Consider the following 17773-nt stretch of genomic DNA (forward strand, 5'->3'; position numbering starts at 1 on the left):
TTAGATATACATAAAAAAGTTAATATGAATGTCTAACTTAAATTAATTTGCAAATTTTCCTGATTTGAATGAACTAAGTACCTATGTCAAACATCTAACTAATTCAGACAGACGCTCATAATTTTTTTTGCCGATATACGCATCTATTCTTATAAAACTAACTAATGAAAAGGTGGGCAAGTAAGTGTCGCTTTGCTGTACAGTAGGTTAGAATTGTTATGGGTGGTGTTAAATATGAGTTCAATGATATAATATCATTGTATAGGTAAAATATATATAAGAAAAACGATTCCGAGCGAAGACGGCCAGTCAGGCTATGATTGTATTGATATTAGGTACCTATTAAGTATATTTGATGATATTATTGTGAATAAAGAAATTTATATTTAACCTATTTAAGTGGAACTTTGTTTTCAATTGTTAATCCTTAGTTATAAAAGTTGAACATTTTATACATTTTTAACTACAAAATAATTTGTAGGTTTAAATTTTAAATTTGATGAATTTCGTCAAAATTTGAACTTTAAATGATTATAAAAAAAAAATGTGACTATCCATTTTTAATATTTTTATCTGCTATTCTAACAATATATATAGAGCCTTGTATTAATTTTTCACGTTTTTCGGCCCGAACAAATAATTTTTTACTGATATTTATAGACAAAATAATTAAGAAAATTGAAAACTGTCAATGTCCGTAAACAGCTCAAAAAGAGTCAAATTATTTTCAAAATTTTATCGTATATAGAAAATGCTAATATAAACATTCAGTCAAATTTTCATGTTTTTACAGTTATTCGTTTTTGAATTACAATATAAGAAAATCGCTATACATGAGAAATCGAGTGAATATCCAATGTTATAAAAATATGAACTTCAAACGCTCATAAAAATTTAATTTGAGTTTCTTTTCGACTTTTTTTTTTGCAAAGGTAGGCAAACTTATGAGGAATCTTGTACAACATTTTCAAATCTTAGATTTAAAAAGAAAAATTTTTATGAATTTCTAACTCAAAATAATTTTCAAATTTTTGTGTTTTTTACGTATTTTGTCAAGATAGCAAATGCGAATATAAACAACCAGTGATTTCATGTCTTGGTCATTAATTGTTTTAGAGTTACGCCAAACATTCCCGTTTTTCTTTCATTTTTATTTTGTTTTCCCCAGTGTTCATTGGACCTTTTTTACTACCCCCCCCCTTTTTATTAAAGATGCATTTTACTGCCTCAAAACGTGATGATTGATGACAGACACAAATAAAATAAAACATACATCATATTATAATCAGTATATTTATCGCTCCTCTCATAATTTAAAATACAAATTATTTAACAACGGGTATATCTATCTTTATTTCAGTTGAAAAAATATGGTTAACCTATTTATACTGAAAAAAATATAATCATGATTTGTAACCATTTATAATTTCCAGAATCACATGATATTGTTCGAAGAAAATTTAAACTTTTGTATTTTGCATTGATTTAAATTGGCAAGAACTTTTGTTTTAAACTATTCTAGAGAGAAATTTTTCAAATATACTAAAGTATCATACATTAAAATCAAATATAGCTAATATGAAATTTAACGTTTATAAAGACTAAATAACAGTGTCGTAAGCATTTTAACTATGTTTGGAAACATAAATAGTATAATATTATAATATGTATTAAGCATACGCACTGTCTAGTGAAAATAATAGGTACATAGTGGATACGTGTGTAAGACCAAAATATTGATTATTATTATTGCATTATCACGTCATATTGAATTATAGTCGTACCCACACACACTGTGAGTAATGTAATTATAGGAATAAATTATAATTTATAACGATTAAAGAGGTATTTTCAAGAAATATTTTTACGTATATATTACTTATATACTATATTATATTCTATTCAACTTTTTAACGAGCTTCATTAACATGTATTTTTCATTGCCACTAACTGTTTTACATTAATTTGAATTAATTTATTGGGTTCTGTATGAGATATATTAGGTTATTATTTAGTTAGAAATTGAGAGTTCATAAGTGGTGTATATGACTTTCCAATTTAGTAGATATTACACAAACCAGTTTTTAAGTGGCTTGATACTATAACTAAGCAATTATATCCTATTTACATCCTATATAAAATTACAAAGAATTTACATCATTCTGATACAAACACGCATGCATGTAAAATGTAATGATATGTATAAAAACGAAGGGTGAGTAGTTTGCAAGTGGTAGTATTATATAATATGTATCTATAAAGCAAAAATACAAACAAAATACACACCAAATATGGTTTTATAAGACCTTTATACATTCTAAGAGAATTCTAAGAGAATTTATACATAAAGTATAGATAATAGATATCATATTATATTCATGTTGTTATATGCGTACATTATGAATTATATACCTATATTAAGAAATAATAGTGGTATTTATCACGTTCTATATTGGTGTTCAGAAAAAAAAGACGATTGGGGTAGGTTATAATATCTCATAAATATTGTAATTAAGTAAAAAAAATAATATCTGAACGATGTCAATATGTACAGTGTTATTCACCAATCATGCTTACCTACTTCTATTTTCCTCTAATAATACATTTATCCAAAATATTATTTTTTAAGTATACGTTATTTTTAGACCATCTGAGGAATGTGTGGCTACACAAACAACCTTTTTTAAATTCTCAGCAGAGTGATGAATGTATTGATCTTACAATGATGTGTTTTTAGATTCTGAGTGGAACGATGAAAGTATTGATTTTACAATGATGTGTGTTTTTTTTTTTAAATTTTTTTTTGTGTCTGTGTACACGATAAGTAGTCGAAATAATGCTTCGATTTTTCACAAAATTTAATTTGGTTTTTGGTGTAACTTTAAAAAAAATGACCGTAGATACATGAAAATTTGACTGAATGTTTATATTAGCATTTTCTATACACCATAACATTTTCAAAATATTTTGACTTATTTTGAGCTCTTTACGGACATTGTCAGTTTTAATTTTATTAGTTTTTTTTCTAAAAATATCAATAAAATTTTATTTGTTGATTAAAAAAGCTTGAAAATTTAATAAAAGGCTCCTAGTATATTGTTTCAAAAGCAGATGAAAAATATTAAAAATCCTTAGTCACAGTTTTTTTTTATAAGCATTTAAAGTTCAAAAATTGACAAAATATGGATAAATCACAAAAATTAGCAAATTATTTTGAGTTAAGAATTCGTAAAAATTTTTCTTTTTAAATCTAAGATTTTAAAATGTAATACAAGATTCCTTATAAGATTATCTACCTTTATCAAACAAAAAATATCTATAAGAAAGTCAAATTAAATTTTTATGATCGTTTGAAATTCATAATTTTACAACATTTGATATTCACTCGATTTCTCATGTAACGATTTTCTTATTTTGTTGTAAGTAATTAAAAAACGAATGACTGTAGATACTTGAAAATTTTACTGAATGTTTATATTAGTATTTTCTATATACGATGAAATTTTGAAAATAATTTGACACATTTTGAGCTGTTTACGGACATTGTAAGATTTCAATTTTTTTAGTTTTTTTTTCTATAAATATCAATGAAGTTTTATCTATTGGGCCAAAAAGTGTAAAAAATTAATACAAGGCTCCTGATACATTGTTACAATAGCAGTTGAAAAATATTAAAAATACATAGGCACAATTTTTTTTTATAAGCATTTAAAGATCGAATTTTGACAAAATTTATCAAATTTAAAATTTAATAATTATTTCGTAGTTAAAAATTTATAAAATGTTCAATTTTTATATCTAAGGATTAAAAATGTAAAACAATATTCCACCTAAGTAGTTAATTCTGTTACCAAAAAATCTAAAAAATACATAAGCACAATTTATTTTTATAGTCATTTTAAGTTCAAATTTGGACGAAATCACATATTAAAAAACCTGGAATAACTATTTTAGTTATTTTGTTGTGATTTTATATTATTGAAACTTCTAAAGTATACTATTATATATCTATGATAGTACCACGATTTGTTGTTGATGTATAACGCGTTATAAGTACCTAATGGATATTGTGATATAATTAATTTGGAATTTATTATTAATACCTATTATAGGTCAATTTTTTTTAATACTATAGATAAGTATACCTACCTATAATAGGTATGTCTAATATCTAGACTGACAAACCGTCTCCGCTCAGAATCGTTTTTCTTATACAGTGATATTATATCATTGAATTCAAATTTAATACTATCCATTATACAGTGACCCACTTATAACCTACTGTACAGCAGAGCGACTCCCACTTGTCCACTTTTTTTTTAATTGTAAATTGTTAAGCTGATTAGGTTTTTTGAAAATGTTAGTGCATCTAAATTGAAATTCAACGAGTAGTTTCTGAGTTATTGATCTTTATATAATAAGGGTAGGTACTAGTCCACAATAATATATAATATAGGTTTAGAAGATGATATGGGTACTATAATGTTTTGAAAATATATTAGTTTGTTTAGTTGTATATAGTTATAATTTGTAAAAAATGCCTAAGTATAATAAGTAGTTACCTACTAAAATAAATATTACATCTATTCTATTTCATATCTGATGTTAATTAATTTACTATTAGGTTTATTTTAAACTATTATTCATAATAAATAAATATTAATGATTTAGAAACTACTCATTTGAATTTCGATTTGATGCACCTGCATTTTCAAAAAAATCGTCTGCTTAACATCTTAGTGTTAATTCAGTATGGATCTCATTTGAAAAAAATTTAACATCACAGAACACTCCTGAAAAGATATAAGAAATCTAATTAGGTATTTGAAAAATGGGGCATGTGCACCCTGTATATTAAGTTTGCGTGTGGGGGTGGGAAAAAAGAAAACGTTCTGTGGCTTCCGGGAGGGCTCGAAATCGATCGAAGATGGATAAGAAATCAAAAGTGTGTTATTTTGGTCATTAAGGTCGGTGGTGGTGTTGTACATGCAAACCGCTGCCATCACATCATTATTATTATATTATATCGTCAATCGTTTTATAACGAATAACGACAGTGCGTTTAAATTGTCGAACTATGGTAGTAAATAGTAATAACGAATTAACGGATTATTACAAAATGTCTTTATTGAGCGTGTGTCCTCGGGAACTTACCGGTGACCTTGCGGGGACCGGGATGCCGCGGCCGCGCCAATATATGTGAGGTATACATGCGACACGCTGACGCGCACGCCTTTGCGATAGGGTATGGTCGTCGTCGTCGTCGTCGGCGGCGGCCGTGGCGGTGGTAGTGTACAGCTGTTGTTCGTGCGTTTTTTCCCGGGACCAGCTGCGAAAGGGCGGCTTGCCAACGGTGCAGGAATAGCGGGTACCGTCCATCCCCGCCGCCAAACACAACCAGCGTCCCACTCACCCCCCCCCCTCCACCACCACCACCCGGAATCCAGCACGCCGGCGCCGCGACACCAAGGCGGCCCGTCGCTCTATTACTCTCGCCTCAACATTTCGCGCCCGACCCCCGCCGAACCGCCTCCGCCACTGCCTCGGAGACGGCTTAATGTTTTCGATTTTGTTGTCCGTCGTTTGTTTTTTTTTTGCTGTTTTTTCAATCGTTTTCGTTTACACGAAAGTTTAACGTATTTTTTATCTTTTCACCGGTCACCTCGCAATTTTACTGCGTAGGTACCCCTAGCGCCCCCGACACACCACCGAGTAGTTACTACCCTGCACCCGCGACATGATCACCGGCAATACACGCTGCCGCTGCCGCCGCTACCTGTAACACGCGCGCCGCCCGCTGTACAGACCGAAAATGACAAATCGAAATCCGATCATGCGAAAAGTAAGTGTCGTAACCTCGACGATAAAAGACAATCGCGAATATTATTATGCTCGGCGCTGCACGATATTATTACAATAAAAGTACCTATATCCACGACATTTATTGTGTGTGCGTGCACAGCCCGAACATAATATTATTATTTTCAGTAGTTTTTATCGTATATTTTGCCTGATGGTAATTTCAGACGGTTTGTTTTTGTTACAGTTTTTCGACCATTATGTGAGTAGTTTGTTCTTGTTTTCCTAGTAAAAAAAAACTAGAAATTCACATTCTACTTTTGAAAAAACTAACACCATTCTGGTTAAAAATTACGTCAGTTATTCATTTAATTTAATTTGATTTTAATGAATAATTATACTATTTGGGTACTAATCGATAATATTATTCAGTATTGTAATTTGTATTATCTATGTAATGGTTATTGGTGCACAAGGTATTTCAATCGAAAATCAAATTATTTTTACAATCCAAATGATCTGCAAATAATACATTATTTATATTAGAACTTAGAAGCATTATGGATCTGCCATAAATATGAGTATGTGTGAAATCTCTAATTTTGTTTGTAAAAATGATTATAGATAGTAAACGTATGCACAAATTGTCAGATAATCGATATTTTGCAACAGTATGCTGTTATTTAAAGTTATCAGCACTGAGATCCCCATTGTTTTGGCAAGATATATTTTAAATAATTGCCATATTGTTTTGTTTTTATAAATATTTTAATACCTAAGCAATCGTTGTGTTTACAAAATCATATGTGGGAGTTATTGTAGTAAAATGATTTATTTATAATTTAATAGCTTATGAAATATTTATTCAATATTCTAATTCGTCTGTTGTAACTTATATGTAATAACATTATTTATTAGGTACCTACTAAAAAAAAATGTAATTAAATTCATTAGCTAAGGTTATAGTTTTATTTCATATAAATATATTTATGAGACTTCAATTTTTTTTATTTGGAATAAACTACATAGATCTTAGTTAACATTTTTATGTTTTCATTTTATAATTAATATTTTTTATTACCGACGATTGGATTAAAAATATCATCACGTCCTTTTGTATGACAAATTATAGACTAAAAATATATCTATTGGAAAAACAGCTTGAGGTTCTTTTATGACTGTTGTGTTATACCATTGTTCCTTTATTTATTTTTTTTATTTTACCCTTTGTAAGACATTAATTTGTTAAAAATAAAATTGTTATTCTTACATTTTAGATATATTATTAGTTATTACATATAAACATACCTTACATATAGGTACATTTTCTACCTAGTTAGATTCTATGTTAATTTAAAATGTATTTAAAAATATACGATTTATAGTATGTACCTTAATATATACATCTTGTTTCGTGCTTGAACAAGATATTTTATATTATATTGCTAAATTATACATTTAATCTAATTCTCGGATGGTAATTAACTTTCATAATAATTGTAGACAACACAATTATTCATTTCCGCAAACAATGGGCTTATAAATGTATTTTTGTTGTAAATTACTAAAAAATAATAAACAATTATCTACCTAATAATAATTATATTAATCGAATATCGATACTTATGCTGCTACAAACATGCAGGTACAATAGGTCAAGGTCTGCGTTTTATAGAATTTGTATTGTAATGTCGTATGACAATATTTTTTTGATTTTATTTTTTACAATTACATTTTATTTAAATACATTTAATTACAAATATTTAAAGGATTTTTTTCTTGATTATTGAAGTAGGTAAGTATATGTAAAATTCCTAAATATAATGTGATTATGTGGGCAGTAGGTAATCTCCCAAAAGGTGAAAAAGAAGTTGGTATCCAAATGTTTTTAAGGTTTCAATTGAATCAATTTTCTATGATACATTAAAAAGATGGGAATATGTGGTTTATTTTGTATATATTTGGTTTATTTAATATGAATGTCAATAAATAATCAAATATAATGTACCTAGTTATTATTATAGTTTTAAATATTACCTTTTTTAATTAAGTATTATACCAGTATTTTCATTATTCGATTTATGAATATTCCATTGATTAGCTTACTCATAAGTCATAACCCAACTGAATACTAAATTAATTAATATTTTTAAAAGATTAAGACAGTTGAGGTTTTAAAAAATTATACCAGAAAATAATTTAAGTTAATTTATCATATCTTAGCTTCGCCTGACTTTAAATAAACCAAGGTATTCAAATTTAATATAATTTGTTTTTCATTATTTTGTGCATTCGTATGAATTGAAAATTATCTTTAAATTAGCTTTGCATTTACCTATAATTTAACCACGTTACGTTGCATATTTAAATTGTAATACACACAGGATTTATTATACATATGATTAAATAATAATAAATAGTTGCTAACCATATCATGTCCTAAATATTATACTGGACTCGGGTGCAGTTGAATACATTTGCACGAACGCTCGTTTGTAGGCACATAAGGTAGGGCAGCATACACAAGGCGCAGCATACACTGTAGGATGTTGGTACATGCTTACTAGTTATTATATATGCGGATAATTCCGATGTAAAATTACAATGCATTTGATTTGTTCGGATTGCCGAAGCCGGTCTTCAATGTACAGACGTGATCCGTGTACGCGGAGTGTAACCTTGGTTTTGAAAGAAAATCAAAGTCTTTCACCTTGAACTCGGCACCATGCACCCGCTGTATAGCAGCCAGCTAGAGCCGTTGAGTCTGTGAATTCGGTACCTGCCCTTGACCTATAGACTGGTGTTGCATTATATTTATACGAGTTCGGTCTATTGTCTACATTATATTATTAGGTATTTATTAAAATAAATAGTACAATACGATTTTTTTGTTAGGGTGTTAACTAATTGGGGTTCGTGTTTTTGAAAAATATGGTTACTTTCAAAATTATTATGGGGGTAGTCGTGATATATATATATGATTCATAGGTTCATGTCTTTTTCGAGTAGTATAAAATCTCCAAAAGTTTCAATCCATAGATTCAGAAACATAAACTTTTGATTTCTTCAGTAATTTTCTCAAGACTTTGGAGAATATTGACGAAGATTTTAGAAATGTTGGTGTGGTTTTATACGAACCTCACTCTTATTATTTTTTGAATCAAAGACAGAGTTAATATTGATTTAAATTAACGTAATAATTGAATACACTGGCAAACTGCTTTATATACTGTATTGCAGAGGTAAGGCGTGAGCTAAACGAGGCAGTTTCCCAACACGTGTCTCTGTATTTGCATCAAAATATATTTCAGCATTTTGTTTTTATTGAAACTACATATGTACAATGTAGGTATAAGTATATATCCAATGCGTTGTATTATTTTAAATTTATAATATTTATAATTTTAGATACAAAAATATTTGACCACTGTTTGAAATTTTACTACTTATACAAAATGCTTAGAAAACATTTTGCTTCAGTATATCGTAAAATAAATACAAAGTATAAAAATAAATATTACTATTCATAAAATTGTATTGCTGTAATATTTCAAAATCATAAAAAATACAATAAAAACAAAGAAATCTACTAAGGAAATTATTGCCTTTGATTAGAAAAATCACTCTGTTTATAAACTTTATATTATTTAGATACATGGGTAGTATATGAATTATTACATTTGAGTTTTAAATGAAATTGATGTCTATTAAGTACCAGTATTATTAATTGACATGAATTTGTGAAAACACTTTTATCTACTGAATAAAGTACATATTAATATTATTATAAAAAACAAAGTTTGACGTTTAAAACGACACTATATGAATCACGTTATGATATTCATTAAATACTTCATAAACTACTCTTATCGGTTAAAGTATTATACATATTTATTAAAATACATCAGCGTTGAAATTATTCAGGAGTGTCTTTACTCCTTGAATACATGTTATTACAATTTACAATGTAAATAATAAATTCAGGTTTTATTCAAATTTGATCTCCACAACTAGCATAAACAATGAATTAATGTAATACATTAAAAAAATCCATGCCCACCTTTATAATATTGTGTAACAAGGTAAATTGTTGGTACAATAATCGTTATTAATACAATAATAATAATACAAATAAAATCCAATAGAATACTTTTAAATATTTATTTCAGGTTCAAATTAAATTTAATTTTTAGTGATTAGGTAATGTATATAATTAACATAGATAGGTTTTTATTGAGCTTAAAAAATGTTTTCATTTTTTGTAAATTGGATAACCTTTACCCTTAAATTAAATGTATGATAATACCTACTGTTTATTTGAACAAAAATAGTTTCATTGAGAGCAGTGGTGCAATTAGAGTTAAAATGTTGGGGGGAGGGGTGTAGCTCCCACCTGATATTACACGAAAAGTAACCCGTGGGGGGCGTTGACCCCACATCCCTCGTATTATATATTATTCACTTCAAAATATAAAAAAATTATACAAAAAAATCAAATATTTACTTACTCAGGTTTTATTTTTCACAATAGTAATATGCTGTACAAATATGTATAATTATCGTACCAATTTACCAACATACATAGTTTCTTTAAAAATAAATACAGGCATACACCTAATGATGTTTACCATATTTATCATGGGCAATATTAAATAATTATATAAACTTTAAATACCAATTAATTAATTTCATTTTTTTTTCAATTAAAAAAAAAATAAAAATTTCATTTGAATTTTAAAAGGTTTATTAATATTTTAGGAAACAATTGAATAATTTATTTTGCGAGACTATTACAAGATATGGGGCTAAGCCCTTACCCTAGATGCGCTTATGATTGAGAGTAATAATGATATTATTATTATTTATGAGGTATAATTGAAAAATTACAGTGCTGAGTGTGATCGTAAATAAACCGAACAATTTAACGAGTATAATTGCTTCTTCAGTAATTGCTTTATTTACGTCAAACGTTTTTGTTTTTGAATTTTTTTAAAAACGTAAACTGAATAAGATTAGTCAAGTGTTAATTGATTACAAAACGTATCATTAAATACACTCTTTCAGACTAATTAAACATTTTAACTTAATATGTTACCATGTGCTCTATTTTTTATTCATCTATAGACTGTGCAGATAATTAATTGCTAATCTTAAATTCGTTAATTAATCAGTGGTCATGCACATCCCATTTTTAAATTTATTTCAAGGGCTATAGAATTATCAATTGGAAAAAAACATACCTACAGCTAGACTCTAATGATAGACTCTTGTAATTTGTAACACCCGTTGAAATCATTTACGGAAGTATACAAATTGTAAGAATATGATGTGTTTATATTATATTATTATGTTATAGTATGGATTATAATAATATGTGTATAGTATTTATCTACCAAAGATTATATTATAGTAATATATGGATTTTAATTTTATTAACATTATTATCTTTTATGTGGGCGTTTTGTAATGTGCAATTCACCAAATTAATAAATTATGATATGATTGTTGCATTGTTTAGTTTAAGAATATTTTATATTCTGAGCGGAGCGATGAACGAATTGCTTTTTCAGTGATAACTATGTGTATTTTTTATTTATTCTTTTTTTGCGTGTCTAGCATCACCTTTTGAGACAGTACAAATGCTTCGATTTTTAACTTTGAGGGTGGTATCTGGTAGTAAATTTAACAAGCGTCTAGGGAGAGAAAACACCGAACGACTGTACAATGGCGGCTTTATGCTCTTATAGTCTTATCTCTTATTTTAACAAATATTTATTAGTATTATCAAATAAGATTAAAATAATAATAGTTCTACTTATTTTCGATTTCTACTACTACAATTTCACTTACCTATTCTTATTTATTTTCATAATAATGACCAAAATGAAGTAGTAATAATATTAATGGAATGTTTATCTGATGAAAAAAACTTGAATGATTATTTTAACTGAAAAGTTATTATTTTATGAACTATATTATTGTAGATATATTTGTTATATATATTTCATTGACTTAATATTTTTATGAACTATGAATGTCAGTTAATATTTTTTACTTTACATTTTATTCTATATATTATTTAATTGTTAGGATAAATTTCATGAGTCTTATTACAACTTCCATTCTCATGCCATACCTACTAAAAAATTTGAATAAAATAATATAGGTAATACTTGAATGTATTGAATAATACAAGACAATGAAAATTGTATCCAATAACCATACAATATAACGTCAACCATAAATGTCTTATGTCCATAATAAATAATAATAATTAATTAATAGTTAATAATGAAATGCTAAAATTAAAAATATTAATATTCAATAGGTAATCGAAAATAAGTAGAACTATTAATCTCAATTGATAATAAATTATAATAGAAGTGATAATAGATGGTGGAGATTCGCCGTATTGCTGCCAATCGTTGTTGTCTATTCCTAGACGCTTGTGTAAATTTGACTTATTAAGTAATTTGGGGGAGAGGGGGGGGGTGTGAAGGAAATACGGGAATTTTTACGAAAAACAAGTTATTTTAAAAATTGTTATTGTTTTTTTGGTTCAACTTATAGCCTTAGCTATTAATTTTAATCATTCTCAACTACAAAATAATTTTTTAATTTTCGTGATTTTATTGGAATCCGTAAAAAAGTAGTACCTACATTTTCAAGTTTTTTATTTACAAAAAAAAATGTTACCCATCATATTCATACATTTAAAATAAAATAAAAGAGTAGAAACTTTCAAATATTTATATAATAGCGCAATAACAACCAAAAGATTTCTCAAGGTATATTCGCTTCTTGTAAACGCTAATATGAATATGTTATTCATTTTTGGATTAAAACAAATAAACAATTTCGATTTTGTGAATATACCTATTATGAAAAATATTTTTAATTTTGTCCTCCCAAAGTTCCAACAAGATCCAATTTGAGCAAATTAACATGTACTTATATTTATTATTTTGTTAGAAGATAGCACTCATGCTTATCTATTATACTACATACGTATGGATTGTATGATAAAAAAAAAAAAAAAAAAAACTTAAAGTTTGAAATTGTATTATCAACTACGTACTATCCAATATAGGTGGATATAGGTAGTTAATAAATAATCAATATTATTTTAATCGTGTTCATATCTATATTTCCTCATACTTTTAATATCATTTAAAATGATTTATATTTGTAAGTAAAATATTTAGATGCTTAACATTGAAGCTTTTTATTTCGGGATGAAATATGTAGTACATAATAATAATTTTTCGTTTGTGGAGATCTTTGTTCGATATTTTAGGTGTAATATCGTAGTTATAAGCCCATCAGTTTTAATCGTTCTTTATTGTTTTGCGTGGTATATAGTTTATACACAGGATCAATAGAATGTCTGATAAATGTACTGCTTACTGTGTGTCTGTTTACCGTTTACGATAACAGTTGATTATTTTACTTTTTCTTTACATTTATTACGGAATGGTTGGAAATATGATCACTCAAATTTAATATATTATGTTGATTAGTGTATACGGTTACAGCTATACTGTATATTACAGTAATAAATATATAAACCTACCTATATATTTTTCGGAAAAAAATATACTGAAATGTATTATAAACCGTAGGTGTCATATTTTATTTATTATATTTCAAATTATTATTAAATACATTTTTAACAAACAAGTAGTTATTTTTGCGAGAATATTATAAAAGCAGCTTAATTAATATATTATAGATAAATATATGCATTTAATTTTAAATTTATAAATTTATACTTTTCAAATCAAATAAATAGTATGGTATACACAATATTATTTTTTTTTAAGCGTACTTATTTTTAACTATATCAGTTCTTATATATTATCTTCAATTTTATTATCTCTCTATTCCTAATTAAAAATATTTGCCCTTGATGACGAACGTATCATAGATTTTCCCTGCTGTACAAAAAGATTGGAGACCCCTGAGTTAGAGAATATGATCAATAGGTATAGGTACTAGGTACTACTGCTCATATATTCAGTGATGAGTGTTTATTGGCTCTTTTACATTTTAATGTTATTTAATAGTTATAATAAATATACGTCCTGTTACGTGTGTATATATATTATAAAATATTAGATTTGGCACTGTATATACACTAGGGCGTTCCTTGATCATAGAGTTTGAAAATAAAATGTTGTTTTTTTATATCACCCCCTAAAAGGTTGTTAGTATAATTATATTGATGTACTTGCCTATAATATTTTTGTATTATACTCTACGTATACTGTATTACGAGTAGGTATATACAACCATTTTATATTTTTATGCATTACACTAAGTCTGGTGTTAAAAAAATATTTGGACGGTTATTGGTTGATTCGTTGAAAGTAATTTTATCGTGTACCTATACCGTAGAACATTGCGACGAAGCAGTCTCATAGCTTAACCGTGCGATTTGGTATAGGTATATACTAATGACAATACGTTGTTGGTAGACAATCGATCACCCGCGGTTACAAAAGGGTGTGCGTTCCCGGTTTAATATTAGACAGTAGATACTTGCATTTTGCTTTCATGGCAATGACTATAATGACTAATGATTAATGGCTATAGCGACACATATCCTTATTATTGGTACGTATATTTTATATTTTATTGATCAATTATGGACGGTCCATGTCCTATCATTATGAGAACAAATTTCAAACATTGCTCTGCATAGGTAAAAATATAGTCGTTCTATAGTTAGGCATTATGCGACTGATAATTTTTTGTCATAATTTAAAGAATATCTCAATATATAATATGGTATGCTTGCCTTTATTATTAAATATATAATTAACAAATCTTATTATGTTTACACGTGTAAAAAAAGGAGAAATCAATAGTAGACCGTTTCTCGTACATATCAGTTTGTTCTGAACCGATCGTCTGTTATAATATTATAAATTATAATACAAAGAGCTTAAAATATATCGTTCCTATATACAATTTTACAAACACCTGGGAAATCGTTTTTAATAATATTTTGTTTTAGCAAGTCCATGATGAAAATATTGATGTGTATTCGTTAATTATTTAGTATTTTCTATTATTCCTAGCAATAGATTATGCGTTATGACTTAGGTATGAGTTATAACTGACGGCTCTCCATTTAGTATAACATATATATATTAAAACTCATTAATGCATGTATGTAGATATAAATATAGGATATTATATTATTATAATATACTTTCTTCATCTATAATTTCCTTTTAATTTTATTGTGAGATTATAATTATTGCATTTCCATTATTGCAATGATAATTTATGTATTTCATTATATTATTTAGAACGTTTATTATAAATGTGGTTTATATTTTAGACTTTAGTTCTATGTTATTAAATGTTTATTATTACAGGCTGAGAGCAGTAAATCTATTAATGAAGTGCATCGAGATACACACGATCTAGATGAAGAGATGGAACGTGTATTTGCCGGCGTTTCCAGTGGAGCTGATGCTAACCGATTTGGTTTGTCCAGATTTTCTAGCGATCGGTCACCTCGGCCAGGGGATAGGCGATTTAGCGAAGACGATTACACTGGTATGTTTTCGTTGACTATTATTCGTATAGTACTATAAGGACTTAAAGACTAAAAAGTATTAAATTCTGATTCATGGTTACTGGTTAGGTATATATACACAGGATAGGCCAAGTTATAGCTACCTATTTATAAATTATATTTAAGCTAGGAGACTTTTATTATTAATTATCCTAATAATTATTTGCAATTATAATACAGACAATAAAACAGAGGTAGTAGAATCCAAACATTGTAATCAGTAAGATAATAAAAAAAAATGTGGTTATTGAAATTTATCTATTACAAGGCTAATATTTTCCAAATTCGGTCAACTCAGTAAGAAATACTATGAATTTGCAATAAAATCATAATATGTATATAACGTCCGTCCTGGTTTATTGATCTTGGATCTACATCTACAAGGATTATAACAGTTAATAGTTACTAGTCCTAATTAAAACTTGACCTCGATGTTCGTATTTTAAACCAATTTAATAAGCTATATTTATACCAATCGTCACATTTATTGTTTGCAGTTCATCGAAATAACAGCCGATCGCTCATTCACATACCACTCAAGTCTATCCCAAAATCCATAAGAAAACATTCGACCACATCAATTAAATCAAGAGATCAAGAGACGGTAAATTACTTTGAATATTGTTGTTTAACATATTTTATTAATAGTTTTTAAATGTTCATAACGATTTCTTAATTTTTGTATTAATTATTAAGGAATTTAAGAGGACTGATGAACATAGAGATGTAACAGATTCTGACAGTGCAATGAGTCCGCCAACCACAAGTCAACAGACATCCAGGTAAATAATATTAGATACTTACTATTATTATAACATTTTGTAACCATTTAAAACTAATTAAATAGGTATTTAAATTTAAAAATAATTTAATTTTTTTTTTACTGGGTAATGTGAATCTTAAAATCTCCACTAATTTATTACGAGGATTTTTTTGTCATAACATTATATAATAATATAATATATATGTTAAATTATAACGAACATTAACATAATAATAAAACGTTATATTACAAACGTACCATTTACATAATTTAGTTTAATGAAAATAATATAAGATTAAAGAATTATAACTAATATACTTAACTTAATCTTTTGAAGTATAATGATTTTTAAAAATAAAATGGTTACCGTTTACTAAACTCCATTAATAATATAATTGTATTATTTGTGTTGTTTTTTGTGAATTTATTTATTTGAAATATTAATTCTTAAATGAATTTTAATATTTCATATACAACCGTGTTTCATTACCGTGCTTAATTATTTTTAATTACAAATCGCTTATTCGCTTGCTATTCCTACTTGGATTAATTTTCTACTAAATATAAAAATAAATTAATAATATATTATGCACCAGTATTGTTAGGATATTGACTGTGAATATTAGGTATCATGATAAGAATCTACTTATGTTAGGTAGTATAATTATTAATTCATTTTGAGAACTATGCATAATAGTATTTTAAACAAAAAAAAACTTATGATAGAAAAATATATGACAATTGTTGATAGTATGTAGATATACCTATACGTCCTACATAGACCCTATAACTATTAGTGCTCTTATTATACTTTAATACCTTAGAGAATATTCAAGATTTTCAAGAAGAAAAATACGATACGTATCGATATGGAATAGTTACGAACCGCCTCGTATCTATTATTAAGTCTGAGTCTGCTTGTATACCTACTGCACGTGTAACTTCATGAACGTTCAAACTTGATCCAATACGTATCGATGCACTCCAATTACTTCTTTGAAAACCTTATATCTTTTTATCTTAATACATAAGAATATAAAATAGATGCCTAATGACAACATAACGACAAAATATACCAAATATAATGCAAATGGTAAATCTGTATTATCAAATTATGGCCAAAATATTTTAATAGCTTTTTTCATCATTATTAGAGGCAGAATAACTAATATACTTTTATGACGTAGAGCCAAAGAACTTAATTTTGCTGTATTGTATAGGTTCGAGTGTATCTCTTCATTGAGTGTAATGGATGCGATATATTTAAATTCAATGATTATTTTATACAGAAAAACCGATTCTACACCGATTTGATCAGCTGCTCTATTTCTTAGGATTGTTTACCTTTTACTATATTTAAGTAATTTCTCAATACGGTAGCTTAAAATAATTTTAACACTCATAACGAATATGTCTCTATTTATGGCAAACTATTCAGCAGAATAGTAGTATAGAGAGATCAAAGGAAAATATAAATATTTAAAAAATGTCATTGAGTGTAAGTATTTAACACTAAAAGCTGCATGTCTTAAAATTTAATATTTTTCAAATTTAAAAAAAAAATTAAATAACCGAAAGTATTTGAGGAGTATTTTTTTTGTTTGTCATTAAGGGGATTGGTG

At 27.1% G+C, this 17773-nt stretch overlaps 1 protein-coding gene across 4 annotated transcripts in view; it reads left to right on the forward strand.

Annotated features, from left to right (window-relative positions):
• Positions 1-17773, forward strand: part of LOC100164458 (anion exchange protein 3) — a 66264-nt gene that overhangs the window by 21518 nt on the left and 26973 nt on the right. For 3 of the 4 annotated variants that reach the window (XM_029490287.1, XM_003245122.4, XM_001951884.5), the window contains exons 3-5: positions 15186-15369; positions 15886-15992; positions 16085-16170. In XM_029490287.1, coding sequence (XP_029346147.1) covers positions 15186-15369; positions 15886-15992; positions 16085-16170 — 377 coding nt within the window. Of the gene's footprint in view, positions 1-5513; positions 5843-15185; positions 15370-15885; positions 15993-16084; positions 16171-17773 lie in introns of those variants that run through there. The other variant, XM_029490288.1, reaches the window with a different exon arrangement.

This window comes from Acyrthosiphon pisum, chromosome A2 (genome assembly GCF_005508785.2).
Source record: "Acyrthosiphon pisum isolate AL4f chromosome A2, pea_aphid_22Mar2018_4r6ur, whole genome shotgun sequence".
Classification (NCBI taxonomy): domain Eukaryota; kingdom Metazoa; phylum Arthropoda; class Insecta; order Hemiptera; family Aphididae; genus Acyrthosiphon; species Acyrthosiphon pisum.